General features: G+C 40.9%; 1 protein-coding gene across 4 annotated transcripts in view; it reads right to left on the bottom strand.

Moving 5' to 3' along the window:
- Positions 1–19,160, bottom strand: part of NPNT (nephronectin) — an 82,807-nt gene extending 63,647 nt beyond the window's left edge. Inside the window, exons 1-3 of one of the 4 annotated variants that reach the window (XM_060654494.3) lie at positions 18,477–19,160; positions 16,165–16,265; positions 802–852 (exon numbers count right to left, since the gene is read on the bottom strand). In XM_060654494.3, coding sequence (XP_060510477.1) covers positions 802–852; positions 16,165–16,265; positions 18,477–18,547 — 223 coding nt within the window. In that variant the 5' untranslated portion in view covers positions 18,548–19,160. The remainder of the gene's footprint in view (positions 1–801; positions 853–16,164; positions 16,266–18,476) is intronic. The other 3 variants (XM_060654496.3, XM_060654495.3, XM_060654498.3) reach the window with 3 other exon arrangements.
- Between the last annotated feature and the right edge of the window lie 706 nt (positions 19,161–19,866).

Below are 19,866 nucleotides of genomic sequence, written 5' to 3'. Positions count from 1 at the left end.
TAACTATAAAATACATACACTATGATTATTTTTAAATCCCCCTGAACAAAGAAACCCTTTAACTTTTACTTCTAGCACTATCAAATTTTCCCCAAAATGTTTTTATTAAAATCCTCTCTTAAAAACATTTTCTATGACATGTGCTAGTGTCTTTTATCTATCAGTTTAAAGTACATTGCCTTCTTGGCCCCAATTCCACTAAAGAGAATTTCACCTATTTCACCAGAATCTCCCACTAAAGTGTCACAAGGGTGATTTGTTAAGTGACACTATTCACTTCCAAAAATATTTTAAATGAGGAACCTTTTTTGTACCAAAACAACATGAACACTGCTAAGTCCTATTATAACATCTTTTATATTTTACACAATAAAAATATTTCTTACCTGAATTCTTCCACGGAGAATTAATGATATGAGATACAATTCCCTCAGGTTAATGATAGGCTGGTGTTAGTAATTTCATTTGGTGGACTTTTTTTTAATTTGCTTCTTTAAGTATTAAAAATATAAACTGTCCTTTAAGTTAGAATGGAGGTCAATTTATTAGATTCATAAGACAGGAGAAAGGAATTATAAACTGAAAGGGAAAAGTTTAATGTAATAACTGAAATAAAATTAACTTACATAATTATGAAGAGTAAGTACATCTCTAAAAAATATAGTTTTCCCCAAAAAAGGCAACTCAAAAACACAACTAAGGTTAAGTTTTATTGATAGCTTTGTAAAGTTATTATTTAGAGGTTATGCCTTTCAAGACATAGATTAGCCAAAATTATTTCAAGAAATATGTTCATCTAACCTTTGAGCTGGCACCTTATCCTGGCTATTCTCTGCCTTAAGACGTAGAAAGCTGCAAAACAAATGTCCAAAAAAAGAAATTCCAGATCTTTTCTCTGTAAGGAGGCTGGACTTGGGTATTTAGCAACTTGTTACATTCCCGGAGACTTACACATATTCAACTCTCAGTGCTTTTCTGAAACAAAAAAAAAAAATCTAGGACATGTTTAAAATAGTAATATTTTAGTCACCATTTTGTCATTAAAAAACATTTTGTAACAAAAATATTAACCAAGTGAAGTTGTGCTATTCTTCCATAGTCCAAATTCTAAATTAGAAGATTTCAGACTGCTCACGGCACTGTACCTTTCCAATCCAATTTTTCATTTTCAGAATATTAATTTTTGGTCCCAAGAGACAGTATCCTTTTATTTAAATGAGTGTTGGACAAAATATCTGAAAAAAATTAGAACTGTGAATCAATTAGTAACCAAGGCTGGTAGTTTTTAAATTGATAGATCTTTACTTACCTGTTTCTTACATATTTTGTGTTCCCTTCTCTCTCCAACTTTGGGGAGGAATTAAGGTTTGTTTTTTCTTTCCTTCCACAGCATTTTCTTCTTGCATGGCTGCTTTGGTTGTCAATAGCAACAAGAATTACCGTGAAAGCTCAGCCATTTCACTTGAAGATACATAAATAACCCGGTTTAATGAAAGTAAACGGAAGAAACTTGAAATAATACTAATAATGGTTAGGATTTGACCAGCCTAGAGGTCCTAGAGGTAAGGGAAGAGGGGATTTTTTACTTCTTTGTGGATTAATACCTTCCCTCTTTAAGGCGTAAAATATTGGCTTCAACTTTTGATTTATGTACTTATTTTCATAAATTAAAATTCAGTGAATGGAGCCTTTTTTTGGGTAATACCAGATGAAAAATATTCTAAGCCCAATTTGACACAATAATTTAACTATTGATCCAGAATGATTGTTCTGTATTTTTAAAGGCACATATTTTTTCATATATATATATATATATATATATATATCTCAATATATACACACACACACATATATATACACATACAGACACACACATATACATATATGTGTGTCTATATATACATATATGCTTGTTAGAGATATTTTTCATATTGGTCAGGTTCATAATAAATTAGTGTTTTGTATCTTATTGTTGTTGATGTTAACTTTAAAAGAACTCACCATATCTTGATGTTGACACATTTCTTAAAATAGAATAATGAAATATATCAGGTACAATTTTAGCAAAAGGCTGAAAATAAATCAAAGCATAAATTGCAAATTACATTCTGGATCACATATTAAGGACAATTGTTTATGCCTATGGTTATGTATTATAAGGGAAAAATATAAAAGGATACCGTTTCTTTAATACTCTTTAACTGCCAATTGTAAATAATCAAATTTATCGAGAAAAATAAAATGATTTTAAATAAAGGTAAACAATAAAGAATAGCAAACATCATTACTTTCTAACTCATTATATTAGTACAAAGCAGCCAAACAGTTCTGTATAGTTTACTTTTGTCTTCTAATATCTTAAGTTGGGTCACATTTCTCCTACTTTATGTAAGTCAGCCTTGACACATGTAGATTAGTAAAATGTATGGTATCGATATGTATATCCATTAAATAAGGCTTCTAGCATGAGATTTTAGCCCATGTTTTAAAATTTGCATTTTGAAAACTATACAAAACTGCATTTTAAGTCAAAGCAATGTTAAACCCGGAGTAGACTATTTCCAAGAAGTTTCTGGGGTCTAGCCTCTACTGATGCATAAGGAAATTTTCACAAGCAACTGTCGCCACAATTTTTGTGAAAGCCGCCAAAAATAAATGCCCTACGTGTATTTTTTGTGATATAAAGACCACTGTGAGAAGCACTAAAATAGGATTCATTAGCAGCATATAGTATGGAAATATCTGCCCCATCTTCTCCTGCTAATCTGTTTCTCCACAGCCATTGTAAAACAGCCACGGTAGCAAATACATGCAACCTGACAGCAAAGCCAAGCCACTCATAGTTTACAAGTCTAGAACTTTCCTGTGACCTGCCCAAGAACCATTGCTTCATTTCACCTGAGTGTTGCTATGATGAACTTTGTTGAGGGCTCTTGGTGATATGAGGCATGGTTAAAAATAATAAGCACACTGATGATTTTATGAAATTGTGGCCAACATAATCCAGAGAAACTAAACTATTTGGAGATTAGTTTTTCTGGCCTGCAAAACGCAGGTTTACAGATATGAAGTCAATCCTAGGTTTTGAATATTAAAAAAAAAAAATGAGGGATGAGAAACCCTAAAGAACTGAACCCACCTATTATCCAAATGTATGCCTATTTTCTAGTGTATGGTTTACTTCACTGTAAATTAATTACAAAATGCACAAATGCTAGGTTAAGCATAACCTTAGAAAAGCAAATGATGCAATGCCCCAGACTAAGACTGATAAAATTACCACATGCTCCAGACAGGAGTCGCACAGCCTCTTAAGCAAAGAGCACAGCATGACATATGCACATTTTACAGGTGACAAATGCCAGGTACATGCATGAAAGGAAAAGGTCCTTCCTGACACTGCACTTCTACCTCTCAACCCTAATCTGCAGCTAGAAAAAGTAGTAAATCTAAAAACTTCTCTACAATGTAACCTTAAATTTCACACTACATTTCTCATTGTCAAAAAAATTTATATTATATATTAGCCTGGCAAACTCTATTCATAGACAACAATCCAACACTGGACATTTAAAGCATCAATATCCAGGACAACAGATCCCATGAACAGCATATTTTGAGTAATTTGGATGATCCCAACTTTCAGCCCACTACTTTGTAAGTCTTAGAGCTACAGAATTCATCAGAATCCAACAGAAGATTAGAGAACAGAACATTTAACAAAGCTACAAATCATTTCTTTATAGTTTCCCCCCAACTCCCCCAATTGTTTCAAAAAAATTTTTTTCTGCCTTAGTTGGGAAAAGAAACTATACATGGGAATGTCTTAGTTCTTGACTGTACACAGACACTAAGATACGATGAATCTTTTAATTCATCGATGATTTTAAAACTCAATCCAAGGGACAAAGGACCTTAAACCGCCATTATCTATGTGAAACACCATGAAATCTTTATGTAACCGTATTGAACATGGGACGATTTATCCATTAGAAGCTATTACCATAGTAAGTGTATATAAAATCAACTCTAAGCACCCAGGCATGTTAAAAAAAAACACAGTAAGAGCTACAATTTGTGTTTACCTATTTGCTATTTGTGGGCATGCAAAGATTTGACTAAGTACCTACAAATTTTAACACTGAAATAAAACAGGAGGTACCAAAGGCTTTAGAAAAATATTTTGGGTGGCAGGAAGCTTATATTTGGATGTCGGTCTACGGAGGTAATTTCCATAAATGTCACAACACATACCTTTGACCATTTAGGGATCTCTCTTAGAAACTGAATTTGAGAACTCTAAAGTATGAAAATAAGGCTAAAGATTTTTGGGAAAGAAACGTTGTTTTTGGCAAAGTAAGCATAAATCCAGAAATTTCCAATTGTTTCTTCCTTTGTGTACATCAGTGCAAATTTAAACCATGACATATTTCCTAAAATTTCACCAGAAATCAATAATATGTACAAAAGGCAACCCTAATCTTGTGATCTGATGATGCTACTTTGGGAAAACACATTGGTTCTGGAGAATTTATGTAATTAATCTACAGAAAGGTTAAAAAGGTACTGACCAAATGAAATGTTCAGTTTGAAAATTTAATTGACTCTAGGTGCACCTGGGGGGCTCAGTCAGTTGGGCATCCAACTCTTGATTTCGGCTCAGGTAATGATCTCATGGGTTCGTTGGGCTTGACCCTGACAGTGCAGAGTCCTTCAGACTCTCTCTCTCCCTCTCTCTCTGCCTGTCTCCTGCATGCACTCGCCACAGGAGCATGTGTTCTCTCTAAAAACAAACGAACTTTTAAAAAAAATAAAATTTAACTGACTCTAGATTATCCACATGCAAGTAACTAGTGGCAAATTGACTCTCTCCTGACACCTAGTACCTACCAAGGAGATCTCTCCAGCTTTCAATCAATGTATGGCAGAAAATGAGGGTTTGTAATAAAATATAACTAGAAAAAAAATTTTTTTCCTCAAAGTCAACTACTATATTCTAAAGCTAAGAAACTGCCTGGCCTATTGATAAATTTCCCCTCCATAGTAACAAGTTCACTTAACATTGTTTCATCAGACTAAGTTATACTAAAATTCTTGAGAAATCTATGAAAGAAAATCCAAAGAACACATAAATATCTGTCACTCTTTTACCACACATAATAAAACTTTATCCTATCTGGGCTTCAATGTTAATGCATTCCTTTATGCTGGCTTTATTAGTAATTTTATTAGAAATTCTAGTATGACCATAATTATCTAATTATGCACTACTATTAATTAAGTGATGAAATCAGAAAAGTTAAAAGCTATGGAGTGTTAAAATGGAAAATTTCTTTAATTTGGTATTATTTAACTGAACTCTATAGTTAGTAACAAATCAATTTTTAGTAACTAGGTATACATTTTGCAACTAATTTGCCCTGATAGATCCCCAAGGATGCACCGTCAATCACATTAGGCCTATGCTACTGATATTTTTCTATGGTTGTAGTGACTGATATCACTTTGAAATGTTTTCAAGCCACATTATTTTGGCTGCATTGTATGATTTTTGAGAACCGATCATTTACTTGTTCCCATGAAAAAAGAGAAGGTCTTGGCCCGAGCAATGTAAACTTCTTAGCTCCCTTCTAGGTTGACTGACATAGGTAACCATTCTCAGGTTAGAGTCTTGGTTGGTATTGACCTCTGAGGAAAGGCATTCAAAGCTCCTTTCTCTGCTTCTCCTGAGGAGATGGGGTACTGACTGATTGGTGCCCTCTTAAGCCACACACTGAGCTATCTTCCTTTGAGAGAGAGAGATTCTCTGAGGACCTGTGTGCACTAGGGTTCTAGGCTCCATTGCCCCCTGGGGCTTGAGGACTGCAGGAGAACCAGTTCTTCCTCACACCCCAGTGAAAAGGAGTCAAGTTTGAGTCTGGTTAGGAACATGAAAAGTACTTACCACAGATTCCGCTTTGAGTCTATTCAGGCCTAAGTGACTTACTTATAAGAGCCCTTCATGAGATCCAGGGAAACTGGGATAAAAACTAAGGGTTATTTTGGCTCCTTTGAACATCTGCAACAATCAAGAGCTTTGGGGAAATGAGCACTGGTCAAGGAGTTTGATGTTCCTGGGTTCACTGGTCCTATTTCATTTAACAGCTCATGTAGGATAAATGATGCCTGGAGGCAATGTTTGTGCCTCATCTTTTATCCCAACCCATAATTGCTTAGAAATGAATTAAGCCATAGCAAAACGTTGATGAGCTTTTGTGCTGATATCCAATGAATACAAAAGTAACTCATACAAAATTGACAAAAAAAAATTCTCCCACTGACTTATTTGCAGAACCCCTCTATACTGGTTAATAGAAGACATCTATCTGCACTCCATTTACAAAGCCTCTGGATACCAACTCTATAAGCTGTTGACTGATCTTTAAAATAGGAAGGAAGGAAGGAAGGAAGGAAGGAAGGAAGGAAGGAAGGAGGGAAGGGGAGAGAAAGAGCAAGCCAGCAAACAAGCAAGCAGTATGGAATAGACTTTGATAATACACCAAACTTCAGGACACAGAGAGATCCTAACTTCAAACTGTGTTTTCTAACCTGGAATTGTCCTAAAAGTCCTAAAGAGTTCACAAATCACGCTATTCTGGGCTGGACTGAGCTATCAGAAACTAAATATGTAGATAATGCTTCTTAAACTTCCCATGAACTGCGCTTTTAGAGTAAAGTTCTCGGGCGTCTGAGTGGCTCAGTCGGTTGAGCATCTGACTTCGGCTCAGGTCATGATCTCACAATTTGTGAGTTTGAGCCCCGCATAGGGCTCTGTGCTGACAGCTCAAAGCCTGGAGCCTGCTTCGGATTCTGTGTCTCCTTCTCTCTCTCTGCTCCTCCCCCGCTCATGCTCTCTCTCTCTCTCTCCTTCAAAAATAAATGAAAACATTAAAAAAAAAAAATTAAAGTCCTCATCTTAGATCAGAGGATCTTCTAGGAAATGGGTTTGTAAAACCACCACCAGGTGCACCCGGGTGGATCAGTCAGTTGAGAGTCTGACTCCACCTCTTGATTTCAGCAGTTCAGCTGTCCTGATCTCCAGGTTCCTGAGATCAAGCCCTGCGCCAGACTCTCCCTCCTCTCCCTCCCCCTCCCCCACCCCCTCCCCCTCCCCCTCTCCCTCTCCCTCTCCTTTTCCCTCTCCCTCTCCCTTCAGGACAGAAATGTTGCTGTGGCCCCTTCCACTCCACCATTCACTACTGCTCTGTGAGGGACCACATGAAAGTTTACATATGGGAAAAGCCACAATTTCCCCCAAATAACTCGTCTATCCCATAACAAACATCATGAATTGTATGAAAATGACACTTTTATTTTTCCTTTGGCTACCGGAAGCTAAGAGCCAAATTAGAAGACATATTTAGGACCGAAGTCTTACATATCTATATTTTAATAATAACTCTCCTCCCAACAACTTATCTTTTACTGTATCCTTTTTTTCCTTCCCCTAGCCCTTGTTAATTCTGTTTTTCTATTGCATGCATTCCTGGAAGCCATCTTCATATCCTTCCCCAAACAAGGTAGAACATAAACAAATAGAAACAAAGAAACCAATTCTATTATTTTTAAACTCTCTTCTAAGGAATCAAAAATAAGAAGTGGCTAAAAGGAAGGTTTCCACTGTGTAATATTATGCAAATTTGAATCTCCTTTAAGTTACATATTTTTTTTTAATTTTTTTTTCAACGTTTTTTATTTATTTTTGGGACAGAGAGAGACAGAGCATGAACGGGGGAGGGGCAGAGAGAGAGGGAGACACAGAATCGGAAACAGGCTCCAGGCTCCGAGCCATCAGCCCAGAGCCTGACGTGGGGCTCGAACTCACAGACCGCGAGATCGTGACCTGGCTGAAGTCGGACGCTTAACCGACTGCGCCACCCAGGCGCCCCTAAGTTACATATTTTTATCAGATAATTTATAAAAGTAAAATGAGAGTTCTTCAATTACTGTACTTACATAAGAGTAGGATGTCCCTATCACTGTAACAGTGATGATGAATATGTAAAGATACTGACTGCAACACATTTCATAAAACCAAAATACTGAAAATCACCTAAATGTGCATAGATAGGGATTTTTAAGTTAATTAGGTACACCCATATAATGGTAAACTGTACAACCATTTAAAAGAATGAGTCATGGGGGCGCCTGGGTGGCTTGGTCGGTTAAGCGTCCGACTTCGGCTCAGGTCACGATCTCGCGGTCCGTGAGTTCGAGCCCCGCGTCGGGCTCTGTGCTGACCGCTCAGAGCCTGGAGCCTGTTTCAGATTTTGTGTCTCCCTCTCTCTCTGCCCCTCCCCTGTTCATGCTCTGTCTCTCTCTGTCTCAAAAATAAATAAACGTTAAAATAAAAAAAAAAAAAAAAGAATGAGTCATGCTTACATGAACTGATAAGGACTGATTTCCAAATGCAATATATGAGAAAAGAAGATAGAGAATAATCCTATTTTGTGTTATCAATTTATGAACAAAGATAATTTTGCAAATGCTTAGAAATCTCTGCAAATATCACTAAGAAACAGTTCCTGGGGGTTGGAACTAGGTGTCAGAAAAATAAGTTAGAAAGGCTTACTTTCACTACCCTCTCCCTGTCTTCGAGTCTTTTAATATTTGACTTAGGCATGCATTTAATTTTTAAAATAAAATGATTTAAGTTTACAATTAAGATAAAGGTTAGAATAACTAATAGAAAAGTTACACCTCTATGGTTTTAAAGTCACTTTTAAATCCTGGTGGAAATCCTGGCAAACAGACAAACCTCACTCCATCCTCACAATATCAGACAGTTGCCTCTGGTCAAGAAGAAACAGATGAAGAGGAGGGACAAAGGGTCCTTCACGGACTTATCAGAGGGGTTTTGGAGGGAAAGAGCAGGGATCAGAGTATCCTAGAATCAAGCAACATATCAGGTTCTGGATACGGAATTGCCAGAGCCTTAAGTCAGCAGTGCAATCCAGTCTTTTCCATCACCTACTAACTACCATGTAAGAAACCTTTGATCAATTAGTCAAAACTACGAACGCATATGTAGAAAATACTAGAACACATCCAAAACAATATTTCTTCACTGTATATTCAAGGTTACTTATTTTAGAATTGTTTGCATTAGTAAAAGATTAGAATCAACACAAATGTCCGTCAAGAAGATTCTGATTAATAAATTATGATACAGCCATGTAATAGAGTATTACAAATCCATTTTTAAAAAAAGTGAGCAGGCTCTTCATATACTGATAATAAAGAAAGCTTTCCAAGATATATTGTTAAGGGAAAGAAGGTACAGAACAATGTATACAGTGTGCCTTTCATTTGGACAAAAGAGATGGGGTAGAGAAGATATAGGAATTTGTCCATAAGTATGTAAATTCTTTCTGAAAGGTACACAAAAAGCTGATAATATTCATTGCTCTTGAGGAGGGATATATGAAAAAAAATAAGTGCATTTTCTCTGACAAAATAAATATTTTTAGAAGATTGATGGGGAAAACATTTTAACCTGCATCAAACTGGTGGGAAAGGGGTGACAATATCTATGTGTGGTGGTGAGGAAGGAAGGGGGAGTAATGAGGATTAGGCTATCAGAACCTTCCTCTCCCTCCCTTTCATCTTCAGCATGATGAAGGCCCAGCCCCTATGATAGATATCTTCCATTACTCACCAAGGGATGCTGCATGGACTCCCTCAACATCACTGGATTATCGCTTTAAAAGCATTCAGTTGATTCAAAGGACTCAAAATGCATATAACCTGAATTCTACAGATAAAATGCACCCTTCAAAAATGCTATTACATTTGCTGTAACAGGGAATGAGGGAGGAAAAACACACCTGTATTTTTCAGAGCTTATCCAAAAGTTCTCAAGCAGAAACACAGTGTTGTTTCTGGGGCCAGAAGTGCGTCCTTGGTACCAGTGTGGACGTGTACATGCACTCTGAAGCAGCACATGTAGCAGCTGACTGTGCAGCGACGAGAGTGCTTCCCTTTACGTGGCCTGACGTCCCAGCTTGTGAAGCACTAACATTTCCAATCCATAAAGGTTAAGGCCTTTCCAGATTAACTCTATGAAGGGATCTTAGGGAATCAGTAGATCTTAAAAGTATTATATAAAGATCAGAAGAGAATGAAGAAACAAAGTCATTTCTGGGAAACTTAACTTTCAAGACTCCACATACTCAAAAACTACCTGTTTGAAAAGGTCAAACTTCTTCAACACTGATTTTAGTCTGGAATCTGCATTCCAAGACCACTTGAAGTTACTCAAAGTACATGGTGTTCTTAAATAACCTTTTCACGGAAAGTGGTAGTTGAATAATCTTAAAAACTCCACTTCCTGAGGATTTGGAGATGCGGGTTTCGTGCTGAAAAGTAGTTATAAGATTGTCCACTGAACTGCTTTTACTCCTACCACAAAAACAAAACAAAACAAAAAAACCCAAAAAAACCCAAAAGCAAAGAACCAAAAATCTGCATACCCACCCCAAAATAGAGGAGGAAGCTAACAACTTTAAAATAGTGAAGTGTGCCCAGCTCCATTAAACTGGACCCAGGACCTGCCGGCCATCTTCAACACAGCTCCCACCTGAGACTCCCAGTTTCTCTTGCACATGTGACTGTATGAGCATAAAAAGGTTTATCTCTCACATTCAATGGAGGTTGCTAGCGCTGTTGAGTAAACATGGAAAGGCACTCACTAGGAATAACCTCTCTTTGGGGGAGCACTATGTGTGACCTTCAAAGCCAATTCCAGTATTTCTCATTTACTCTTGATTATTTCAAAGAAAAATTTTCAAAATCTCAATAAGCAAAGAAAGGTGTAATCTATATAATTGTGTGCTGAGGACAGGAAACCAGTATAGGGAGCAAAAATCAATAAATCACGTTCCATTTCAAGTTTCTGAACCTAGATACAAGTAACAAATGAAATATGAAATCTAAATGTTTCACTGACTAAATCAAAATCTCTACTAAAACTAATAACCTTTTCATTTGAAGTACAGAAAGAATTTAACAATTTGCTCTTCAGTCTTTCCGGTCATCCACAATCCTTAGCCAGTAATATATATTATCCAGCAAAATTATTTGACAACTCCAAAATAGTTTTAGAATAAATTACTGTTTCTCGGTCCCTATGTCACACTAGCCTATAAATTTATTTAACATTGATAAGAATTCAAAAGTTTCACTTTCCAGGACAATTGTACAGTTTTAGCCTTTGCTAACCTCAGGGAGGAGGTGGGAAGAAATGAGGTTTAGAACTAATAAAGTCAACCTCTAGGTATAGGTTTTATATCGTTCCAAAAACCTTCAGAAAAACATAACAGAACAGCTGCATTTTGCCTCGTTTTAAGGAAAAATGATACAAAACCACCCGAATTCACGTAATTTCCTTCGGAAACCACAAAATGCTCAGTGACCGCCAAAGAACTCAGAAACTGACGATCTTTGTCGAAACACAGAACTTGTATTTTGGATTTTTCTTCACACCTCTAAAGAGTGCTTTGGACGGAAACACTACTGTCATAGCTACGTATGCAACCAAATATCTAAAGTAAACCAAAAGACAACCACGTAGAAATACAATATTTAACCTCCACACTCTTTCTGCCTTAAGGAAGCTCTCAGATGGAGTTCAGAGCTGCAACGCATCTGAGAAATCTACTTGTAAAATAAAAAGACTGCAGCTGAGAAAAGTTAACTAGCTAACCAGGTATAAAAGTCAGAGACACTCAGGTGTCCCAAACAATCTGGTGCTTTCAGTTAAGAGCTGGTTCCACAGCATACGCGGTTGTTTTAAATAAAATACACAGCCCCTGAGAAATCTTTTGTACAGAGATCTCCACTTGTCAGGAGAAATTGTTGAAATCACTAAAACGAAGTATACCATTAATATGATGGGAAAGTGAAGGAATAGATTAATTACAGAACAAGAAACAAGTATTTTGTGACAAATCTAATTAAGGTGCTGTGTGCTGTACATATAGAACTATCAGTGCGTTGTGATTAAGAAAATTTCCCTTTACCATAAAGAGTCACAATCAACAGTCCATGAAGATAAAGCCCAAGACAATTAGAAGTCAAGTTTTGAATTCTCAATATGTAGATACCTGTTTAAGAGTCAAGAACGGAAGTAGGTGGAGGGATAGGTTACATAGATGATGGGGATTAAAGAGGGCACCAGTCGTGATGAGCACCAGGTACTGTATGGAAGTGTTGAATCACTATATTGTACACCTGAAATATTACACTGTATGTTAACTAACTGGAGGTTAAATAAAAACTTCTTTAAAAGAATATAAAACAAAGAATCAAAGGATAGAGAGAAGGGTATGCCCTCTCAAAGGAGTATGAAAACACAATCTGCCTGTTTCTGGACCAGGTCTTACTTTCCACAGCCAGGCAGGAACGTTGGGATAGAATGTCAGGTGGCACGGGCAGGAAGCAGGAAGACAGCTCCTCTGCCTGTCTGGGTAGCATCGTTCTTCCTCAGTTCCTGCGGGAAGGATGAGAAGTCTGCCTGACGGGGGCTTGGTGGCTAGACACCGTGACCTGGGGCAGAGGCTGAGCAACACTAGCACCCTGCAAAGTCAACTGGCCTCTCCAAACAAGCCCATGTAAAGGAAAGTAGCAAGTGAACATGAAAAGCAGCATGTTCTATGTAAATACATATATTTGAGTCACATGAATAGAGTCAAAATGGCTTACATATGCTCAACCAAGTGGATTAAACACCAAAGGGTCACCGAACTAGACCGTGAGAGCTGATAAGAAACATAATGAGGGCATGGCTTCCCCCCACTTCCACACATCTTCTAAGGGACAAATCTGGAGGTTCTGTGTCTAGGTAAGAATAGTTTCCTTTTGCTTTGCTGTGCTAATTTGAAGGAAAATTCCTAACTGAATCATTCAGAAACACAAGAACCAGGGGACCTTGGATAAGGAAAGGAGAACGGTCCTCATGGGTAAGAACTCTAAAATTATCGAAGGATCAGAAAGGCAAAAACATTTTTCACAGTAAATTTCCCAGAAGCTCTCTGGAAGTTTTGTAGGTAATCCATTACCTACAAGTGTAAGTGTTTAAAGAACAGCAAGGCATTTTTTTCCTTGAATAAATGTAGTGACAAAAACATTTAATTTTTTTAAATTAAAAGTTTCCTTTAAAAACTAATCGGGAGCTTTCTGTTTGTCCCCAGCAAGCCTCTCTTTGGTGCTCTTCTTCCTACTTTGAGCTGACCTCTGGCCCCCACATTCCTCCACCTGTTTATAGCAAAACAAAGATGGGGGGAACTCTAAGCTGACAAGAGACATTTGGACCATCTGGGATTCTGCAAAAACAAAACTTACACAAGGAAACATCCATCTTTGAATTTGTTTTGTTGTTGTTGTTTTTTTTTTTTTTTTTTTTTTTTTACAAGTTTGCCATCTATAATATCAATGGTAAAGATCCATCTGGCCCTTTTTAATTTAAAGGCTTTTTATTTTATTGTATCACTGAGAATCTTAGAATCATTTTTTAAATTTTGGCAGTATAAATGCAAAAATACATTTATCATGCCTAGAAAACAAAGAATCTGATAGCATGGGTGTGTCCCATCCCACATCATCAAACACATACATACTATTTACTCTGTGCCAGGAATTGTTTTATGTGCTTTACAAATAACTCATTTACACCTCAGGTATGGTCCTATGAGGTGTTGTACTCAAACACAGAGAGGTCGAATCACTTGCTCAAGGTCACACAGCTAATAAGCAGTGGAACTGAAATTTAAACCCAGGCAGTCTAGCTCCAGAGTCCATGTTCCCCTCCATTATGCTGCCTCTCAAACTTCCACCAATTCTCCGTTAAGGTAAGCTGTGATTTGTGCAGGATCTATACATTTTTATAACATTATCATTTCAATAATTGACTCATGTCATTGTAGCAGCTTCCACAGATTCTCAAGGAATAGGAAGAAAGATAACTACTATCAAATGCTACACTTCACCACTTTACACTCTGTTAGAAACAAAACGACGGTATAGAAAATAATAAAATGGTGGCTCATTTCTGCTGGGAAAAATACTCTGCTAGGAACTTCCTCGGATGTTGGATGTTTAAATTCGGTAATGCCGCCGAAACTGTGCAAAGTCTTTACGTTCATTTAAATTCAGAATCACCAAGCTGGTGTATACTAGAGAAAACGTAACTACATGTAAAAAGGCAAAACAGCTCTTAGAAGCTCTTTCCGGGGAACTCCACGGTTGATGAACCTCTAAGACACAGAGGAATTTTCTCCTTGGAATTCTTTTAGCACATCTGGCAGAGTGCACATGGACTCCTCCGCCTCTGCCGGCCGTCCACTCTGGCACTCTGTCTGCAGGGACAGTGCGCTCCACTTTGCTCGGGGCACTCTGCCAGAACAGCCTTGTCCTCCGTCGGGCTGGGAGACCCTGCACACCCCAAAGCACTTTAATAATCCTGACAATTAAGGCAGCAAAGGGGGAAATTACCTCCATTCCCGCAAAGAAATTACTCATGTTTTTTATTTGGGGACGGTGTGGTATGTGTGTTGAGCCCATCCTCTCTTCGCGCTTTGATTATCAAAAGCGGATTGCTCTTCAATTTCCACACCTGTGGCCTCCAGCTGTGCAAATGCTTCTTGACACTGTGGTATAATGGGCAGAAGACTATTCCACCAGGCACCATTCTTCTTTTTGACCATCTTCCCTTAAAAACAACTAACCAGTGGAAAGGCGCCTGGGTGGCTCAGTCAGTTAAGCATCCGACTTCAGCTCAGGTCATGCATGATCTCGCGGTTCATGAGTTCAAGCCCCATGTCGGGCTCTGTGCTGACAGCTCAGGGCTGAAGCCTGCTTCAGATTCTGTCTCCCTCTCTCTCTGCACTCCCCCCCCCCCCACCCAAACCCGCTCATGCTCTGTCTCTCAAAAATGAATACATGTTTAAAAACTTAAAAAAAACTAACCTGTCAGGCACAGCAGCTTTGCCTAGTTCTTTTGTTTACTGGAAACTGGAGTTACCATCATCTCCCTTAATTAAAAGACGAAATGGCCCAACAGTGCAAAAAGTCTAGCCCAGTGCCTTGCAGGTAACAGAAAAACCTTAGTCCCCTTTTACCTTTCCATCTCCAACCAGAGATGTCAACCTGTTAATATTATTCTCCCTCCTTCTTCGCAAAGTTAAGGGCAGATATCATGCACAATTCTCAAAGATGGACATAGCTGTGGGAACTCCTAGCTTCCCTGAATTTAAATTTATTCCTCCCACGGCCAACACATCTGTAGGGCTCTGCCCTGTCTGGCTCCAGCCTTCCTCACTTCACTTCTCTATTCCTCTAAGCTCCTTTCTCGTGAGCACTGGGATATGAGGAATCCAACTGTGTTCCCATCATCCCACCAGACATGACAGATGCCCAGAAATTTACTTGATCATTTGCAGAGTTTCTTGTAGGGGAATAGAATACAATTTTGAGATCCCAATACAGTTTCTGGGAACCAATTTCTCAAACTTCCATGATGTGGTTCTAATTTCTGCTATTAAAATATCCATGGAAAAGGTAAAAAATCAGTACTCTGATGTGGCACTTATTCCATGATGTTGATTACTTACAGAAAATAAAAACTATGCTATTTCAGAGGTGTTATTTGATTACAGTGGGTGGTCTATTTAGAATAGTCAATACAATCTCACTTCAAAAAAAAAAAAAAGGCTTTACAAATAGGCTACCTTCCACAACAGGTATGGTAAGGATTATATTAGTGCTATAAGGTTCAGAGACTGTTTAGTGTAAATACAGTCTAGACTCATTATCTTACCTCCATCTCAGAGTCTGGAGCACAGAAAAGAAAAAGCCTGATGAGAAAACAGGAGCTGGGGATATTGGGGACAAATGCTAAAGCATCATACGTGGCTCTTCTGTGACTGACAAAGCTGGCCCCTTGCTACGTACAGCTGGCTCCGGTTGAAAGAGGCAAGATAAGGAGTCAGGAACTGAAAACTCCCGTGTCAGAACCACACCACCAAGTCTTGCTCAGTAATGAGCCCACTGATGTGCAGAGTGAAGCCATGAATAATGGTGGAAAGCCGCACCCCATAGGGAGCTGAAGTTCCCAGAGAGGATACTCACGCTGACACTGTCCCCAGGACCGGCGGGCCCAGCCCCAGCAGCAGTCAATCCTCCCACCATAACGACACAGGCCAATGGATGACACTATTTGCCTGGGCCACCTACCGAACAAAAAGATTCAAAATAAATAAAGATACTTTTGAAATTAAAAATTATTTCCTCTGGTATTACTTTTAAAAAAGAATTTAAATCACACCCAACAATCTACTATGAACTCTTTCCTGCCAGCAGAAATTTAAGGATAAAACTCAGGAAAATAGTTCTGCTGTGATCTAGTTCCAAATTTCAGACAGTTAAACATATGTACTACACACAGGAGCACGGTGAAAAGGAGGGGAAGATCCTTTGTAATATGGAAATAGCATCAGCTAAAACCAAGAATTCTCAAGGCTGACACTCACAGGGTGGTTTCTGAAGCTTGAAATAAAACAGATTCCTCAAAGACCCACACCTGTTACTTGGGGGAAAACCAGTTTTGACTGATTTATCATAAACTGAAAAGTATTAAATAATATGACATGTCAAAGCAGAAAGAAAAAAAAAATCTGCCTTACATTTTCTGCCTTGGAAAGGAGAAGATGTGGGAAGGGGCAGAAAGATGGGAGTCCTCAAAATCAAATGAAACAGATCTCTTTTCGAGATAGGACTCTTTGGCAGAAAATGTTCCCAGAAAATAAAGAAGTATTAGAAAAAGAAGTCTAAATAAAACCTGGAAGAGTTTAAAGTGTAGCTAACATCTCAAGTGTCCCTGTGGTGTGAAACTTTCCTGCATCAACAATCCCTGTTATCTTCCTCATTAATGTAAATAAGGACTAAAAGTATTCAATTTCAAGGATACCAATTTATCCACCAGGTTCCACTTTGACACCTTATTTGGTAAATCGTTTCTTTTAGATTCCCACCTGACTTTTTACTCCCACAGGCTCAATATTTTAATTGGCTGTTTTAAACTTAAAGCTACCTTAAAAATCTTAACGCAATACCATGTGATGTATTTCTTATTGCAAATGTGTGCGTGCTAGAAATGCACAACACGTGGGCAAAGAATTGCTTTAATAAAATAAAACAGCCTCTGGCCGCTACCCACATTTTCTTAAACACTCCTAATCTTTTCAATTCCCGTTTCTTTTATCTCCCCTTATGCCCGCGAGCACAAAGCACAAAATAACCTCGAACTTTCTATTTCCTCCAACCAGGTGGTAAACAAGCGGTAGCTCTTCTAAGCGCTCCACTGGTTCTCCTCGGTTCCTGTTCCCCTCCAGGTACAAGAAAGCCAATCAATCGTGGAATTGATTCGTTCAAAGATTACAAGGAAAACAGGTGCGGCTGTCTTTGGGGCTGCTCAGAAGGCTACCTGGAGAGGTTGGGGGGGGGGGGGGGTGTCTCTGAAAGAGGAAGACTGGATGGCGGTGTGACCCAGGTTAAAATCTCTCCCGGCTGTTCCAGCCTGGTTTGTGCACCGGCCACAGCGCTCGGCGTTCGGAGCGGGTCTGGTCTACAATTGCAAGGAGGTGGGATAACCAAGCACGCCCTCCTGACCGACAGACACAAACACACACACCCGCCAGAGCGGATCCCGCGGCGGGGAGAGAGCGCCGCGCGCCGCCGCCAGGGGAGCGGCTGAGTGACAGCGGCGACGGAGCCGGGGGTTGTTGGAACCTGTCAGAGCACGCTGCAGCCTGGCTCGCCCGAGGTCTCGTGAGCGGTGTGTGCGTGCGTACACATACACAAACACACACGTAGCGCTCCCCTCCTTTCAGTCCTTATTTCGAGTCCTCCTCCCGCAAGCAAACCAAGTGCGGAGGCAAACGGGTCCTCCCTGGAAGCCCAATCGCTTCCTCGCCCCTACCCTTTGTGTGAGCGGCTCTGACAGCTTCAGGCCGGGATCTGGCCCGGGCATCTGGAAGTTTCCCCGCGGAAGGGCCGTGGGGAAATCTAAATCACGAGCCAGAGTTTCCTGACCAAAGGTGTCCTGCGCATCACCTCGGCTTAGGAGCTAGCCCGCGCCCTCCGAGCCCCGGGGCCGGGCTCCAGCCTTCCTCCTTCCCTAGCCCTGATTCCCGATCCGGGAGCTGGGAGCCGCGGCTGGGTTCCAGGACTCGAAGGGGTCGCCCTCCCCAGCCTCGGGCAGCCACCGGTCTGGAGAGCGGTTCGACGGCTCTCCTCCTGCCGACGCCGTGCGGTGGCCCAACTTCTGGCCGGGTAGACTCCTCTCTGACCTCGCAGCCGGGCGGGGAGAGGGAACCCCAGCACCGCGCCCGCGGAATTAGCTCTGGAAGGAGGAGAAGAGGGCGCCCCGGGGCCCAACCCACCTCACGTCGAACTCGGCAGCCGCCTGCAGGTAGAGCGAGGAGCCGAGCACCAGAGCCAGGAGGAAATCCATGTCGGGCGGCGAATGCACCGCTGCGCGCGGGGAACAGGTTGGGGGTGCTGGGAGCGGAGGAGAGGCGCGCTCGTCCCCTCGGCTCCAGGGAGGAGCTGCGGGCGCCGCGGCGACTGCTGCAGCTGTCGGAAGAGAGCGGCGCGGCGAGCAGCCGGAGCAGGTCTGCAGCGCGGCGCCCGGAGCCCCCTCTGGCTCCCTCCCCGCGAGGGGAGGTGCTGCAGGGGGAGCTGCGCCGCCCGCGGGGAGGGGCGCAGGGGGCGGAGGGGGGTGGGGGTGGGCGCGTGCGCCCGCCTCACCGCCCTCCCAGGCCGGGGCCGGGGGTGTGGGCGCTTGGCCCCTCCGCGGAAAGCTCGGGAGCTGAAGCGCTGAGGGAAGCAGCGTCTGTTGAGGGCCAGCCAAGTGGGGCAGGCGCCAGGCTGCGAGGAAAGTTGCAAGCCCGGCCTGGGCGAGGGAACGCAGGGCGCTCCGCAGGGAAGGGTGAGCCGGGGAGGGAAAGGACCCGGGGCGAAGGTGCGCGCTTCGCGGGTTCCGCCTGAACAGGTGGTGACCGCAGGGGCTAGCAGCAGCTTCCGCCGGGGGCGGAGAAGCCCAAGACGGGAGACGTTTGTGGGGCTGGAGCTGAGCAGTGTCTGCAGTGAGTGAAACCACAGCACGACTGCACGACTTGGACAAATTAGCAAAGGCAAACTCCGGGAGTTTGCTTCTCCCGCAGAGTTGGCAAAGGCATATTTTTTTATTTTGTAACCAACCGAAAGAAATGTTTGGCTCTCCAGTCGAGTTTTGCAGAAGAAACGTGCAGGCTGTTTTCTATCTTTGCCAGCTCAACTTCGAGCACGTTAGAACGATAGCAAAGGCTGCCCTTCCAGGGGCACGTGCAGGCCATAGATGGAGGGCTGTTATTACTTAGCAGCCTGTGGTGCCTGATCATGGGGAGATCATTTAGAAACCATTTTAAACAATCTTTGTTCTGCTGTTGCAGAGTAAAAAATAATGTACTAAAAGACTGTTCAAATGAAAACACACAACGATCATTGTAAAATGCACGTAAAAACATATATCCTTTGAGTCATCCCTCTTCTCAAACCCTGCCCCAATGACTCCATTTCTCATACCTCTCAGGCCTAATCTCCTATTCTCTCTCTTTCCCTAGCCCATGACTTCCATGTGTTCCTCGCACACCTCAGGTGTGCCCCTGCCTTTGGGCCATTGACTGGCAGATACTTTGCCTGGATATCTACATGGTTCACTTTCTCACTTCAGGCTTTGATTAAAAGTTACCTCTTGAAGGAATTCAGCCTTTAAATTTGCTAATTTACAGC

Source organism: Panthera onca, chromosome B1 (genome assembly GCF_046562875.1).
Source record: "Panthera onca isolate mPanOnc1 chromosome B1, mPanOnc1 haplotype 2, whole genome shotgun sequence".
Taxonomy (NCBI): Eukaryota; Metazoa; Chordata; class Mammalia; order Carnivora; family Felidae; genus Panthera; species Panthera onca.
This window is presented reverse-complemented; position numbering and strand designations above follow the sequence as displayed.